Source organism: Vigna unguiculata, chromosome 3 (genome assembly GCF_037176805.1).
Source record: "Vigna unguiculata cultivar grain cowpea cultivar isolate G323 ecotype 2 chromosome 3, ASM3717680v1, whole genome shotgun sequence".
Classification (NCBI taxonomy): domain Eukaryota; kingdom Viridiplantae; phylum Streptophyta; class Magnoliopsida; order Fabales; family Fabaceae; genus Vigna; species Vigna unguiculata.
In genome coordinates, this window is record NC_140794.1 from 60,241,854 (window position 1) to 60,259,133 (window position 17,280).

The 17,280-nt window shown below is 31.3% G+C and overlaps 2 protein-coding genes across 2 annotated transcripts; both read left to right on the forward strand.

The window, feature by feature from the left end:
• The first annotated feature begins 592 nt into the window (after positions 1 to 592).
• On the forward strand, positions 593 to 3,960 carry LOC114176481 (serine/arginine repetitive matrix protein, putative (DUF936)). Its single transcript, XM_028061530.2, has 4 exons — positions 593 to 1,771; positions 1,922 to 2,140; positions 2,718 to 2,809; positions 3,023 to 3,960. The coding sequence occupies exons 1-4, from the start codon at positions 677 to 679 to the stop codon at positions 3,720 to 3,722; spliced, it is 2,106 nt and encodes a 701-aa protein (XP_027917331.1). The 5' UTR covers positions 593 to 676; the 3' UTR covers positions 3,723 to 3,960.
• A 10,798-nt stretch (positions 3,961 to 14,758) lies between these two features.
• LOC114178920 (uncharacterized) lies at positions 14,759 to 17,280 on the forward strand. Its single transcript, XM_028065068.2, has 3 exons — positions 14,759 to 15,319; positions 16,269 to 16,524; positions 16,663 to 17,280. The coding sequence occupies exons 1-3, from the start codon at positions 15,023 to 15,025 to the stop codon at positions 17,043 to 17,045; spliced, it is 936 nt and encodes a 311-aa protein (XP_027920869.1). The 5' UTR covers positions 14,759 to 15,022; the 3' UTR covers positions 17,046 to 17,280.

The following is a 17,280-nucleotide window of genomic DNA, read 5'->3' on the forward strand; positions in this document are numbered from 1 at the left end:
TGGGTATCCATTCTTAATATTCGTTTCCTACCCGTTGCGAGTTTTATCCGCGGATACCCACGGGTATAGATTTTTTTGACATCCCTACTCATATGTTTAATATTTTATTTTATGTTTATTTATAGAAATTACAAGTCATTTTAGATATTTTTTTAATGATTATATTAAAATTTTGAGTTTAATTTATAATTATGCTGAATTTCTCATTTATGTTACGAGTTATTATGTGTAGTGTTGATAGTATATCCAATAATCAGTTGTTGGGCCTGCTTGAAGAAGCATTTCACATATGGACAATCTCCTCTTTCTAGTCCATCCAACCAACCACATTAACCGAAAGAGTTTTAGATTTACACTGCTAGTTTATTTTGATTATAATTTATACAAGCAAAATATAAAATATAATAATGGCGCGATATACATAAAAAAGTTAGAGAAAATAATTTTGAAAAGTGAAAGAAACGTTGAAACGTGAGTAGGGTGTGGGGTAGTGCAGCCTAATTAAAATAAATAAATAAATGGCGTGATAATAGTAAGTAGAAGAGAGAAGAGAATCACAAGAGTAACGGGACAAATATTTGAATTCAAAGACACACACCACACAGCGCATACAAAACCACCACATTGTAACGGCTTCATCTCAATCAGTCTCAGAGCAAGAGAGCAAGCAATAGCAATGGCTTCCCTCACCCCAGGCATTCTCCTCAAAATGCTGCAGGCCATGAACACCAACACCCGCGTCACCGGCGACCACCGTTCGCCGCTCCTCCAGGTCATCGGAATCGTCCCCGCTCTCGCAGGCTCCGATCTCTGGTCCAACCAGGGCTTCTACCTCAACCTCTCCGACTCCCTCAACTCCACCTACGTCCTTCTCTCCCACCCCGACACTGACCTCATCCTCTCCAACCGCCTCCAGCTGGGCCAGTTCGTTCACGTCGACCGTTTCCAATTCGATTCTCCCCTCCCTTCTGTCTCCGCCATCCGCCCCCTCGCCGGCCGCCACCCCTTCCTAGGCACCCCCGAGCCCCTCGTCGCTCGCATCTCCCCCTCCACGCGTCACTTTCTCATCCAACCCCTCCCCGACTCCGACCTCGACCCACTCTCCCTCTACCTTTCCAACTCTGATCCCACCCAACCTCGAAATCCTAACCCCAGCCCCAGCCCCGAAGAACTTAAACCCAAAGAACAGAAACCTAAAGACAAAGAACGCGTCTCCCGAGAGCCTCTCGCGCCTCGCGACAACTTGCCTCCGCAGAGATTCTCCTCCCCGGCCACTGCCAAGAGGTCGCATTCTGCGTCCAGGAACAAGATCGTTGTTGCGGCGGAGCGGGATCCCTCTCCCGCCGGAAAGGGGAAGAGGTCCGCGTCTCCCGTGCCGTCCAAGTGCGTGGTTCCCAGCCTCGTTTCGGCGCGTGAGGATACTCGGAAGGTGTCCAGGGAGCCCGCGATTATTGTGCCGTCGAGGTACCGGCAGGCTTCTCCGAACGGGAGGAAGCAGCCGTCACCTAGTCCTCGGCGGGCGTCGCTTTCTCCCGGGAGGAGGTTGTCCGGCGGGCTTAAGGTATCGCCGGTGGTCGTGGACTCCGCCGCGAAGAAGAAGATGGCCACCATTGTCGCCGGGATCTCGAAGGTCTCCGATGCGCTGGTTGGGTCCAAGAGTGCGAGGAAGAATTGGGATGAGCAACCGCCGGCCACGCCTGTTGAAAGTGAACACAAAGAAAAGGGTGGTTCTAAGAACAAGATTGACGCGCAGGCAATTTTGCGTACTCAGGTAAATGAAATTGAGATGAACCAAAAGTAGAAAGTGTGTGATCGAGCATGAAGTGACGAGTTGCAATTGTTGTTCTTGTTTTAGAAACAATGCAATGCACCTTACTTGGTATATGTTTGGTTTGTCCCTTATGCTGATACAATTTTGCAGGCTGCGATGTCAAGACGTTTGAGTGACGTGAGTGGTCAAAAACCGGGGAGCAATTATTCTTCCAGCAATGAGAAAACTAAAGCTTTATCTCCTCAGAGTTGTGTCCTTGAAGAGAAATCCAATTTTGCAGCTATGGGTATCACCATTCATGAAAAGAAATGGACCGATGGAAGTGTTCCATTCGATGCTGTGTCTGGGAACCTTGCAAGACTTGGAAAGGTATGTGTTTTGACAATTTACTACTCCTTTGTCGTTATCGTATGATATAAGCTAGAATTAAACATAATAAGGAGAAAACTCTTATGCTTTTTGCCGCAGTTCTGAGCTTCCATTGGTAATCGGTTAACACTCTATTGAACTGATTACCCTTAATTACCAATTGGATAACAGTCTTGAAGATGTCTAGGTAAATGCAACTAAATCTTGTCTCAAGAAGTAATAGATTTTGCACCCTTCTAAAGTAAAATGCAGTGTGGTGACAGTGAATGTACGAGAAAAAAACAAGGGCCTTTTCACAATGCATGCTAATATAGGGAGTTATGCTTTTCTCATACTATGATTTGTTCCACAAGTGTTAGCATCCTGACTACAGGTTTCTTAACATAATTTTTAGTCCACAACAATAGGAGATTTTAATCCAACAAAAACAAGCCAAATAATAGATAGGTCTATATCATTCTGATGAAACGAAGGGGCTAGAACAGAGTCAGTAAATTTTCATTTTTTTTTTTTTGATGAAGAGACTCGGTTGATTTGATTTAACAAGTCCAAGTCCCTTTTTATCAACCCAATGCAGGAAGCAATGCAAAGAAAGGTTCTTGCCTCTGCTGCTGCTGCGGAAGCATTAGAGGAGGCCAATGCTACTGAATGTATTATAAGAAGTTTAAGGTAACAATTCGACTTTTACCTTAATTTGGTACTGGAAAGAGCCTAAATATTCTACACTTTTGAATTGTATCAGAAGTTTCACTATTTAAACCTACAACGAAAATTCCATTTTATTTTCAAGGGTTTCAATTCATATCTTTCTTTTCACATATTTTGGCTTCCTCCGTAGTGGCTAACATGAATGTATTTGTTTTTGTTCCTTCGACATATCAGCATGTTTTCAGACCTGTGCTCAGTGTGCCAAGCTACAAATCCTTTGCCAACCATAGACAGATTTTTCACTATCTACGATGATGTTTTGAAATCAACTGCGATGGCTGAAGCCGTTGCCAACAGATATTATTCAGAGACACCTGAAGACAACAGCATTCCGACAGAACAGTCAAAGTCCCTCACTCTCTGGGTTGAAGCTGCCTTGGCCACTGATCTCCAGATAGTATCCCTTCTTACTGGCACCGCCGCTGATCCACCATCAACATTGCAGAAAAGTTTATCAAAAAGACACTCTCTCGGTGCAGCTAAGAGCCATGTGAAGGTTCCTTCATCACCACCATCCCGTCAGAGTGGTAGTGTGTGGACAAGAGGTAGTGGAACGAAAGAGACAGTAGAGCTTGGAGCAAATTTGCTATCTGAAATGCAGATGTGGTTTCTACGGTTTGTTGAGGAGTCCCTTGATGCAGGATTTAAAGTGTTTGGAGAGTGTGCAGCTGATGGGAAAAAAACATTGCCCCTGGACGGTGGCTCCATTGCTGTTGTTTTGTCGCACTTGAAGCGTGTGAATGCATGGCTGGACCGTGTGGTTTCCAAAGGGGATGACTCACTTACAGAGAAGATTGAGAAGTTGAAGAGAAAGATCTACGGATTTGTCATTCAGCATGTGGGAACGACTTTTGATAGTTCTGCTTCATCATGAATTTCTGAGTTTTATTTCCCATTTTACTTCAAAAATTCATTCAAATCGATGAACGGGAAGTGCTTCTTCCCTCATCGGATAAGAATGTTCTCAAATGCTCAGGGAATAATTATTATTATTATTATTATTATTATTATTATTATTATTATTTAATTCTATTTCAGTGTGGCTGAGATAATGGACTGAATGTATTTACAAAAGGATTGAACAGGTCATATAGCTTGATTATTGTTTGTTATATATATTTTTCAAATGCTAAAATTAGGTATTTTTTAAAGTAATATGATAGAAAACCAATTGTTATAGAAATGCTAAATCACATAGGACACCGGAAGACTTTTAAAAATATATAGTCTTAAAGAATATAAGTACCAATAAATTAAATGAAAATTTAATCATTTTAAGAAAATCTAAATTATAATTAATAATATAGTAAATGTTATTTGTATAATAAATATATTTAGTAATATCCTTTTAAATTATGACATACTTTAATGAATTTGATTGAAGTTGTATTTTTTGCAAACAGTTTATCTATGAGTCGTAAATATTGTTTTTAATGAGTTTCTGATTATAGGAACAATTCCTAAATAGATATCTGTTTTTGTATAGTAAAATTTTTCATATTATATACAAAAATAATACTTTAGCATTCTTAAAAAAAATACACTTTTCTTAAAATCTACTTCAATAATATATGTTAAAATTTGATATTAAAAAACTAAATAAATTTAATTAAAAAAATTTAATTTTTTTGGTTGTAAAGTGGATTTTTTTATTTGATGATGTAAAAATAACGTAATTCATATTCATTTGCGTGACAAAATATATTTACCACAAATTTCAATGACTATAAACTATGACAGTACAATATAAGAAAATATTTGAATAACAACAAATTTTAGTGACAAAAAAAATTAATTATTATATAGTGGTATAAGAAAATATTTGAATAATAATAAATTTTAGTGACAAAAAAAATTAATCATTATATAGTGGCAATTTTAAGTACCAATTTAAAAATTAAAAATTATTTGTAACTAAAATAGTTCAAAAAAATTATAATTGGTGTCTAAATTGATAATTAAATTAGTTTTTATTATGAATTGATTTCTAAATCGGTCCCTAATATTAGCTACCAAGATTTTGACTATTAACATAATTGGTTTATTATATATTTTTTGTTACTAAAATTTGTCATTATTTGAAAGTTTTCTTATAGTGGTATTTTACAATGACAATAATTTTTATTTTTTTATGTTGATAACTTTAGTAAATATAGTTTTAATTTGGATTCACACAATAACAATCATATATTTATTATTTTTTAAGAATTATTGTACATTTTTTCAATATTCATATATCTCGTATCTATCACGTACGTCGATACGTATCGTATTCGTGCATCATAGACTACAAATTTATAATTTAATAAAAAACAATTTTTTCTTTCATTTCTTTCCAATTATTGGGAAATTTGTTTTTCTCTTTTATTATATTCATCTTCCTAACAAATGTTAAAATTTCAAATGTTTTATTTAATCTCGGTGTTCTATAGCTCCTGGCCCAAAAGAAAATAATATTTCCTCTCAACTGAAAGAAAAGTAAGGCAAAAAAAAAAAACATGTTATTTGTAACCGTTTGCATCTAAATAATTTGCGTTATAAAATTTCCTTTTGTGCATTTTCTCTCACTTACGTTATCATATTACTTAATCATAATAGATAATTAGAAGCTAATTGACAACTATTGGTAATTATATATTTCTCAAATTACATAAAATAAATATATAAATTCTTTTAATTATAGTTTTTCATTATTATTTCAATAAATTGATTTTAATATCTACTTACATGGTGTGATAATGGTCTAAGAATTAAAAAAAATAGCAATATAATATTTTAGTAATAAAAAGTTAAAATTAAAAATAGACTTTGTATTAATTAAAAATTATTTTATAAAAATCATTGTCTCTATATTTTCTTTTTAAACTCTTAAACTTTTTCTTTTGACCACAATCTTCGTCTTTTTTAAGATCAATAATCATAAAAGTAATTTAAGTAGAGAAACTCTACACATTTATTCCATCAAAGTAGAGAATAAAATAAATTTACTTTTTATTCATTTTTAAGGTTGTTGAACTCTTTCAACAATTGTACGTGGGTTGTAATATAATGTTGTGACCATGTCACTCAAATGTAATCAAAAGTGAGTTTGTATTAGTCTAAATTATGATGATATGCATAGATTTCTAATTAGGGTTATATGTGTATAGTTTAGTCATACAGGGAGAAGTAGAGTTTTTAAAAGTAATTATGAGATTAAAGGTTATTTAATCAACGTAAAGGAAGTTAATGTTATTTATCATCTTTTATATTGATTACCAAGCTCTATACTTATAATCAATATGGAATTTTAATAAATTGGGTGAAATTGTATTTTGCGCTTAATTATGATCTAATTATAATTGTGAATGTTTTTGATCGGAATCAAACTATCTCAAAAGCCTTTTGTTCTTTGCTGCCTCTATCTCTTGGAACTTGTCTCTGAATAACTTTTGAATTGCACATCTGGAAGTCAGGTACTTGCAGTCACTTTTACGCTTAAGCTAGTAATAATTCAATAGAGCGTATATATTCAAATTCAGTTGAGTTAGTCGTACTTACCTTCGAATAATAGACCTTAGTTTATATTACTTGGTCTCGATCCTGACTTCGTTACTCTCACGAACACTTTTCTTCTTTCACAAATAATAATAAACACCAATGAATATCCTATCATGAATGTGTCCTATTGTAACTGTTCAAAATATGAGTGCACCGTTATACATTCGCATCCTAAATGAGACTCCCTTGTTTGTTACCCCACATGACCAAGACTTGGTCTGCCCTAATTAGGCCGCGTTGTATTCGACCTCATGGGTTGGGAAGTACTCGGCGGCCTCCCTGGACGAGATACTCTCGACCCCTCCTTGTGTCAGCCCTTTCATCCATTTTTGCTCCCTTGGCCATTCCTACATGCAACTGGGCCGAGTACATCTCGGCTTCCCTCTGGACCGTGTGTATTCGGGGTTTTTGTGATTTGTTTCCTACTTTTTGTATTGCCTTTATACTTGAATTTGAGTGGACGAAAATTGACAATTGAGTTTGAACAATTGACTTATAAGGAGGTATTTTCTATTGATTTGGTACCAATTTCAAGTTAGCAAAGAGAGAAAAATGTATTACAAGCCAATTGCACATGCATAATTGTCTATTATGACGTTGGCACTGAAAGGGTACTGCAGACCCTATTTGGAAATCCAAGTCAGTTAGTTTCAGTGGCCTTAGCACTGGACATCACTCAGAGACGGCTAGACAGTGATGCAGAGCATTGGGCACCAGAGCGTTAGGCATAATGTTCATGTTATTTAGGGTTCATTTGACAAGGACTCCTAATGTTTCTACCATTGAATGTTGTTTAAGTGGTTGACCGCCAATTTAAAATTTAAATTCCAAAGAGTCTTTGGACTTTGGGCGCTAGTTCTACCTCTAAGGCGCAAGTTTAATAATTTTCCCAAAAAAACTTCCTATATTGTATATGCTATAAAAATAATTATTATATTTTGGAGTTATTACATATGACAAACCAATTGATTAAAAACAATACTCATTTTAATAAATTGATGATAGATGACATGTTAGTTTATTATACCATCCATAAAAAGACTTGTCATCTCGAGTATTTTTTGATAAATTTCTTAATGGATAGTTATTATCTACAGGTATTTATTATCCACATATAGCGGATACACATGTATTTTAATATCTATTTATAAAATGAATTGAATGCGAGTATCACATTATTCGTATCCCCAGATATATGTCACTTACAAAATATTATTATTTTTTTCATGTTTTATTAAGTTAAATTTAATTAAAATTAAAATTATATTTTATTATATTAACTTTATTTTTAATTGATATTTAATTGATTTTATATTTAAAAAATTATAATATATTTATTTAAAAATATTTGTAAATATTTATCAATATTAGACGGATAAACGAATGAATAACAAATGAATTACTTAGTCGGTTACACATCAAATTGCAAATAAACATTCTTTCTAAACCTAACTCATGTTATCTCATATAATAATTATAAACGAATTTATATAATTTATATTTAATTTTCTTGAATTTATAAAAAATTATAAATATATTTACGCAGCAAACTACCTTTAAAATAAAAAAATATTAATAGTCATTAAAATTGTAACTTGAGAACATTTTAAGATAAACTTATTTGTCATCATCATATAATATTAGAAAAAAACACATTTTTATTTATATGTGTGTTCACTTTTTTTAATTTAAAAAATATAAATAATTTTAAATTTTATTATAAATATATTTTATTTTATAAATAATTTTTTATTAAAAATACTTATTTTAGTCTGAAATTGATTAATTTAAAAAAAAAATAAATGTGAGATGAAAACAGTTGTGAATACCAAAATGATAAAAAAATTATTTTAATTTAAATAAATAATTATTATTGAAAGTTAAAATTGAAAATAGAAATATAGACACCAAAATAAAAAATCCTTTTATATATAAGTATAAATAAATACTCTTATTTTATAATGTAATTTTAGTTATATCTGTGGAAAACTATCAAATAGAGCTGTCTTTAGTATCTCTCTAAAACTTCTAATGAATTTAATAATTTTATTTTTTATTTTAACTTCTTTTTACTGTATTTTTTTTAAACAATTTTAAGAAAATATTATAATTAATTAATAATATTGTTATTATTATAAAGTTTTATTTTTTTCTATTTCTAATTCAATTTATTTACAAATCACTATAGTGATAATAAATTTTATTCTTAGTTATATTACAAAACTAATATCATAAAACTAGAATTAGTTGACATTTATGCGAAAACTTCTCTTCCAGTAGAGATGGCAAATAAACCCGTGCCCGTGGGTATCACCCGAACCCGTCCCCGTTTTGACGGAAAATCCCCGCTTTGACTGGGTATGGGTATGGATATGGATAATACCCGAAATTTTCAACTGGGGATGGGGATGGGGATGGGGATATATATATACCCGCCCAAATACCCGTCCCCGTTTAAATTACTAAACTATTTATAATTTATTAAATAATCTAAAAAATATATATAAATAAATAATATATTTACACATAAAATATAATATAATATAATATAATATAATATAATATAATATAATATAGTATATATACATATAAATAAAATATACTTATATATATATATATATATATATATATATATATATATATATATATTTACACATATACATGTAATATAATATAATATAATATAATATAATATAATATACATATAATATATATACATAATAATATAATATAATATATATAATATATACGTATAAAACAAATTAATCATTTAACTAGTGAGATCTTTTATAAACAAATTTATAACATTACAAATTTATAAAAATTTAAAAGAAATATATATATATATATATATATATATATATATATATATATATATATATATATATAAAAGCATAAAATATCTACGCATATACATATAATATATATACATAATAATATAATATATATTATTATATTTATATTATTATATAATATAATATAATATATACTTAAAATAAATATATATCTATATAAAATATATATATATATATATATATATATATATATATATATATAAACATAAGATATCCACACATATAATATATATACATAGTAATAATAATATAATATATAATATAATATAATATATATAAATAATTATATATATATATATAAACATAAGATATCCACACATATAATATATATATACATAGTAATATAATATAATATATAATATAATATAATATAATATAATATAATATAATATATATATATATATATATATATATATATATAACATATTTCTCATTCTCTTTGTTTTATGTTATACACTTTGTTTACTCTCTCAATTGTCTGGTTTGTTTTTCAAGATTTAATTTTGAAGGTAATTTTTCTTCTTCTTATTACATAATTTTTACTCTCTGTACATGGTTATGTTCAAATAGGTGTTCCTCAATCTCATTCTATGAAATAATTTTTAGGTTACACATTTGATTATCTTTATTTATTTATTTATTTTCATGAAAATGTTTGACTCTTATTTTGTAGCTCTTCTTTTTGTTACTTTGGTTATACACTTTTTTACTCTCTTTTAATTGTTTGGCTTGTTCTTTAAGGTTTAAGCAGATCTTCAAGGTACTTTTCCTTTTATCATAATTTTAATTATACATTTTTTTTTCCGTTATGTTATGTTCAAATGGATATTCTCAAATTTGGGTCACACATTTAATTATCTTTACTCCTTTATGATAATTTTATTTATTATTTATTTTTTGTTTCATGATAATGTTTAATTCTCAATTTTAAGTGCTCAATTGCATAAATCCTTAATTTAATTCAAGATCAAAAGATGAAGAATCTATGTTTAAATTTGAATTATTATTAATTTAATTTTGTTATTTGTGCTATTTCGTTTAAGTGGTATAATATAAATTTTTAATAGTATAAAAAATATTTGAAATATTTTTAAACTTGATTATTGGTTTTCCTTTTATATTTTGTTAAAAAAGAAATTAACCTTTTTACTTTGTTTGATTTTTTTTTGTTACGTATGTTAGTTTCTAGAGAAAATGAGCACAGGAGATCAAGATTTGCAGGTACCAAGTCCACCACAGTGTTCACAACAACCAACTCCCTTTCAAAGTTCCAATAATGATTGTCAATCTCCATTGAATCCATATACGCAAACACCTTCAGAAGTTCATGATGAAATACATTCAACAACACAAGTAGAGCCTGAGAAAGGGAAATTGAAAAGTGTTGTGTGGGAACACTTTGAAAAGATAAAAGTTGATGGAAAATACAAAGCTAAATGTAACTATTGCAAGAAACTGCTTGGTGGAGAAACAAAGAATGGAACAAAGCACTTGCACCATCATACAAACATATGTATTCAAAAGAAGGCTTTAGCAAAAGGAAAAGGGGGACAAAAAACACTTTTTTCTAAGATTTCAAGTGGCAAAAAGGAATTGGCTTGTGGAGCTTATAATGAAGAAAATGCCAAGAGGGAACTTGCAACAATGATTATATTGCATGAATATCCATTGTCAATAGTGGACCATATTGGTTTTATTAGATTCGTGACAACAATTCAACCATTATTTCAACTTCCTTCACGAAATACGATAAAGAAAGAGATACTCGGCATCTATGAACATGAAAAACAAGTTGTTATGAAGTTGATAGATACAAATAAAGGAAGAATAGCAATTACATCGGATATGTGGACTGCAAGCAATCAAAAGAAAGGGTATATGTCTATCACAGCTCACTATATTGATGACAATTGGACATTGCAAAATATAATTTTGAGGTACACCTTTTTTAATTTATAAATTTTCCAGTAATTTTTTTTATGCACCTCTAGAAAGATTATATGTCTTACAAAATATTGCTTAATTTATAGGTTCATTTATGTTCCCGCACCTCACACAGCTGATCGACTTTGCAATGTATTAGTTGATTGTTTGTTCGATTGGAATATTGATACAAAATTGTCTACTATCACTTTAGACAACTGCAGCACAAATGATAGCATGATTGAAAAAATTAAGGATAAGTTGAAGTTGGACACACTCATTAAGAAAGGGTCTTTGCTTCATATGCGTTGTTCAGCACATATCCTTAATTTGATTGTGAAAGAAGGGTTAGCCGTCCTAAAAGAAGGGGTGGAAAAAATTCGAGAAAGTGTAGCATATTTGACAGCAACTCCTAAAAGAATGGAAAAATTTGAGGAAACAGCTAGACAATTGCGAATTTCTTTCACTAAAAAGTTAAGTTTGGATTGCCCAACTAGATGGAATTCTACTTACAAGATGCTTGATATTGCCATATGTTATAAGGATGTGTTTTTTAGGTTAAAGCAACGTGAAGCTCAATACACTTCTTTGCCAACTGATATGCAGTGGGAATTTGCAAAGGATGTTTGTCGAAGGCTAAAATTATTTAATGACATCACAGAAATCATTTCTGGCTCCAAATACCCAACTGCCAACATCTTTTTCCCAAAGATTTGTGAGATCAAGATTGCAATAAATGATTGGGTTAAATCTCCTGAGATAACCATTCAAAATATGGCAATACAAATGTTAAAGAAATTTGAAAGTTACTGGAGTGTTATTCATGATATATTGGCAATTGCTTCAGTTTTAGATCCAAGGTACAAGATGGACATGTTAGAATATTATTTTTATAAATTGTATGGTAATGATTTTGATCTGAAACTTAGTAGGATTCGTCAAATGTGCTATGATTTGGTTTTGGAATATCAATCAAAAAAGAATGAAACTTCTTCTTATAGAGCTACATCATTGGAGTTGGGAAAGGATGTTGATAATGATGCGAATGAATTTTTAGAGTTTATGGCAAAAAAGAAAAAATCTAGAACTACAGTTATGAAAACAGAGTTGGATTATTACTTGGAAGAAGATAATTTGCCGGTTACACAAGAATTTGATATCCTATCATGGTGGAAAACAAATGGGTTAAAGTTTCCAACCCTTCAAGCAATTGCAAGGGATGTTTTAGCTATTCCAATAACAACTGTAGCTTCTGAATCTGCTTTTAGTACTGGTGGTCAGATATTAACTTCTCACCGTAGTCGACTTCATCATATTACTATAGAGGCTTTGATGTGTACAAGAAGTTGGATATGGAACTCAAACCATCTAGGTAAGTTACTCAAATTTATTAATATTTTTTGTTAGTATTTTTTGTGAATTCTCATCTAATATTCTACATTTGGTGTTTGTAGGTGTTAAAAAATTAAAAGGAAAAGATGTTCTCATGAGTGAAAATGAATCTGATGAAGAAGGTACATTATATTCTAGTAATTAAAATTTTCAATTTCAATTATTATATCATATCTAATTTTTCATTTTTTTTCTATGTGTAGGTGGATCGAATGCAAATGAAACCACTGATCATTTGTAAAATTAATAAATATTTTGGTTATTATAAAATTTTAGTAATGTGTAATTTTTTAGCTTTTATATAATTATTTGAATTTTATTTAGTTGTTATTTGATACTTTAATTTGAGATTTATACTATTATAATATTTTTCTTAATATTTGACATCATGAAAATCAAAAAGAGTATGTTATTTTAATATTGAATATTTTGATAGTATCATGATTCCGTTGGTGTGATTTTTAAATTTTTTTTATAAAAAATATTTAATTGATATATGGAACAATAAAAAAATGGGTATGGGTATGGGTATGGGTATAAGAAAATACCCGTTACCCGGTGGGGATGGGGATGGGTCAAAAGTTGTATACCCGTTGGGTTTGGGGATGGGGATGGGGATGAATTTTTATTATGGGGATGAGGATGAGATCATGATACCCGTACCCGCCCCGCCCCGTTGCTATCCCTATCTTCCAATAACCTTTTATTTGGGACCACCTCCCCCAAGTCATAAACAGAAAAAATAAAGCTATTAATTAGACATATTATATGTCTTTTCTGTGTCTTGATATAATTGAGAATCATCACTTAGAATCATGACCTATTATTTCTTACTAAATTATCATTTAACATATGTTTTAAATTTTATGAAAATAATCAGTTAATGATTTTTTTGTTACATTTGTATATTTTTTATTTTTTATATTTTTAGCTACTTTTATCCTCTATCTACCAAAAAAAAAAGAAATCTGTATTTTTTAAATTCAATTTAAATATTGATACAATGCATTAAATAATAAAAATGCAGCATAGCATAAATATTGGGAAAATGTAAAGGGAAATTGAACTTAAACACAGATGTTGATATAGTATAATAAAAATATTAAAACAATAAGATAAATACAAAAATAAATAGCTGATATTTGATGACCCATTTCTCAGAATTAATGTTTTTCATCTGAAATTGAAGTCAATTTTAATTATTATCGGTAGCTCCTTCGTTTAGCTGTTCTTGGATCCTGTCACTTCAGAAAAAAAAAAAATTGCAGTTGTGATTCCAATTCATCACCATCTTTGATATTGTAGGAAATTAAGGAATGGTGCAATCATAGAATCCAAAAAATTTTGGCTGTCTGAACAAAATAGCACTCAAAATCTGATTTTTTAAAACTTTGCTTTATAGGATAAATGAGGTAATCTTAGTTGTTAATGGAAAACCATTATGAAATCTTTCTTCAAGAATGAGTAAATAACTTTTTTATTTAAAAATATTTATTACACATTTTTGCAAATATTTTTATGAAATTATATATTCTTTTATAATTATACTGATTTATTATAATAAATTTGAATATAATCCATATGTTTCCTTTCCACCAGTGTTGTATAAATTGAGTTTTACCATTTCCACAACTCTCTAAGTAATAACATGAAGACTTTTAATTATTCATAAAATAAATTTGATAAATTAATAACACAAAATATATTGCTACTCAATTAAAAATTATTAGATATAAAATTACATAAAGTGAACACATGATGACATTATATCATTCATAAAAATATGAAAATAAAAAATTAATTCAATAATCTTATCAAAATTCAATGTCAAATATCTTCTTATCAGTTGAACCAGTTTTCCCTAATATTTATAAAAACAACTCTTGGGATGAGTTTCCAATCCAACAAATTAGAAGAAGATAAAAGAAAAAAAATCAATAGTTTGACATAAAAGGCATTTTTTTATGTTTTTTCTGAAAAATCAGATAACCATAATACTTTATTTTGAAAGATTTTAAATTAATTAGAAAAGATATCTAAGAAACGTGTGTTGATCATGTGATGATTCATTGTCAAAGGTTGACAACACGTGTGTACCAATAGAAGCAGTGTACCACATCCACACAGACCCTACCGCACCCGAAAAAACACGCACACACAGAATGGGGCTATAAAATCCCAAAGATGTGTATGTGGATGTATGCATGGAAGTGGTAATGGTAATCCTATGCAAACAGTCTCAGTTCTAGATAAATCATCATCCATAGTTTGTTGTTGATCCCACCTCCTAAACTCACTGTTTCACCTTCTGCGTTATCCTCTTTCTTCCCCACTCCAAAACCCTTCCTTTTCTTTCCATTAATCTCAGATCACACCGCCGCAAAACCCTAGAATTTTCGGCTCTTCATTTTTTTTTTCTGTGTTTCCGATCTTGCCCCGGCATTTATTCTGACTTGAATTGGGAATGGGAAGCAGGAGAGATGAGGTGCCAGTCATAAGCAGCAACAACGTCTTTGCTGCGCTGGGCAGCCTGAAGAAAAAGAAGAAGAAACCCGACAAGGAGCAGGGCCCGTCCAAGGCCCAAGACCCTCAGAAGAAGGATGTTTTCTGGGCCCCGGCGCCACTTACTTCTAAGTCCTGGGCTGATGTTGATGACGAAGATGATGAGGATTATTACGCTACCACCGCTCCTCCTGAATCCGGTTGGGCTGCTCCCCCTGTCTCCGAGACCGTCCCTGATATCGACGCAGTTGTTGTTGAGGTTTTAATTCCTGCCCTGTTTTTCCCTGTGTTGCCTTTAGTTTTTTTATCTATTTTTGTTTTTTATTGTTTGTTAATTATTTCAGTGTATAATCCCAAGTGTATGTTGTTTGGATTGATATGGTTTGTTTTTAACTGACTGTGGAGTGGATGAGTTGCAAGGACTACTTATACATTTGTTGCAATTACTGTTTCAATTTTTATTTTTTAGTGGATTTTACATTATATTTATCCCAATTTCTATGCTTTGTGAATCCTTTAGTTTCTTGCATGTTGTTTGTGTTTTATCAGACTGAATGGCTTTTTATATTAAGGTTCTGGTATTGTTTTCATATTGTATTGTTTGTGTTGATATTGATTATCCATTCCAGTTTTAGGTTGTGGATAATCAGGTTTTGTTATATTTATATAGATTTATTAAGAACGGTTGCACAACTCTAATTCAATCAGCAGATCAACCAAGACTAGAATGTTATTACACTGTTACAGCAACAAAATTGTTTTATACTTTGTCATCTTTTTTATTTCTGCTTTCACTTTTAAAGAAATATTAGGGTGATATTAGTGTTAAACAAGCACCCCAAAACTATAGGAACAGTCTTCTCGCATTTAAATGATATAAGGGACAATGTATAACGATGTAAATTTTATTCCAACCATGGTCGAACTTAAATATGGATCTTAGGCAAGGTTGTTACTTCACACTCTTTTGCTGTCTTAACAGACAATCATTCATTAGCTATGTCTGGAAATAAGGAACTATTATCTAACATGTACATGATCTTACAGTTTTTCTTGAAAAAGCCTGAGTGTTAGCATTTTTTAAAATCAATTAATAAATTGGTCTTCGCTGTAATTCTCTCAATTAACATGTGTGTGCACTATCTCTTCTGATGGTTTCATTGGTTACACAACCACTAACTTGTATAGTTGATGAATACTTGAATCAGGAAAGTGAGAGTGAGTCAGAAGGTATCGATGATGCTGATGATGATGCTGAGGAGGAACATGAAAATGACTTGGACGTGCCAGAAGAAGTCGAGCCTGTTCCTCAGAAGCCTGCTGAACCTCCAGTGGTTACAAAGGAAGCTGAAAGGCAACTTTCAAAGAAGGAGTTGAAGAAAAAGGGGCTTGAAGAACTTGAAGCTGTTTTGGCTGAGCTAGGATACCCTTCAAAGGAACCCTCTAGTCAGGATGATTCCCATGGTAAAGTTAATGTGTTTTGAATTGTATTCACGTATAGAAAGTAAAATATCCTTAAAATATATTAGTTATCTCAACTGAAACCATGTAGCTATCTGAGTCCTGCATATTTGGATTTTTTTCTGGCCTTCAAAAATTTAGGTGCTGAGAAGAAAGAAGAGGATATTAATGGTTCTGTGGAAAAGAAGGAGAATGCTGCCGGGGAGAGTAAAAATGCTAAAAAGAAGAAGAAGAAGGACAAATCTTTGAAGGAGCAGAAAGAATCACAAGAGCAACCTGATGTTGTGGAGGCTGGAAATACAACTTCTGAAACTGCTGCTGAAACAGAGAAGACTGAGGATAGTTCTGCCATTGATGTGAAAGAGAGGCTTAAGAAAGTTGCTTCAATGAAGAAGAAAAAATCAAGCAAGGAGATGGATGCTGCCGCACGTGCTGCAGCCAATGAGGCTGCTGCAAGGAGTGCAAAGCTGGCTGCAGCCAAGAAAAAAGAGAAAGCTCACTACAATCAGCAGCCAGTGCGGTAAACAACAGATCGTGAAAGTTATTGTATCTTCTCTTTTGGTGTTTAATTTTGCTTTGGTCCTTTCCATTTTGCTATCTTTCTATATCATAGATATGAGCACATGCTCTTTGTTCATTTGCAAATGCAAAATAAACATTGGAGCGGCTTTAGTTAATTTGACTTTGAGTAAGTTTTGTCTAATTTTATCTTTGGTGGGAAGCAGAAGTATTTTATCAGTGTAACTTTTGTTTTTGTTC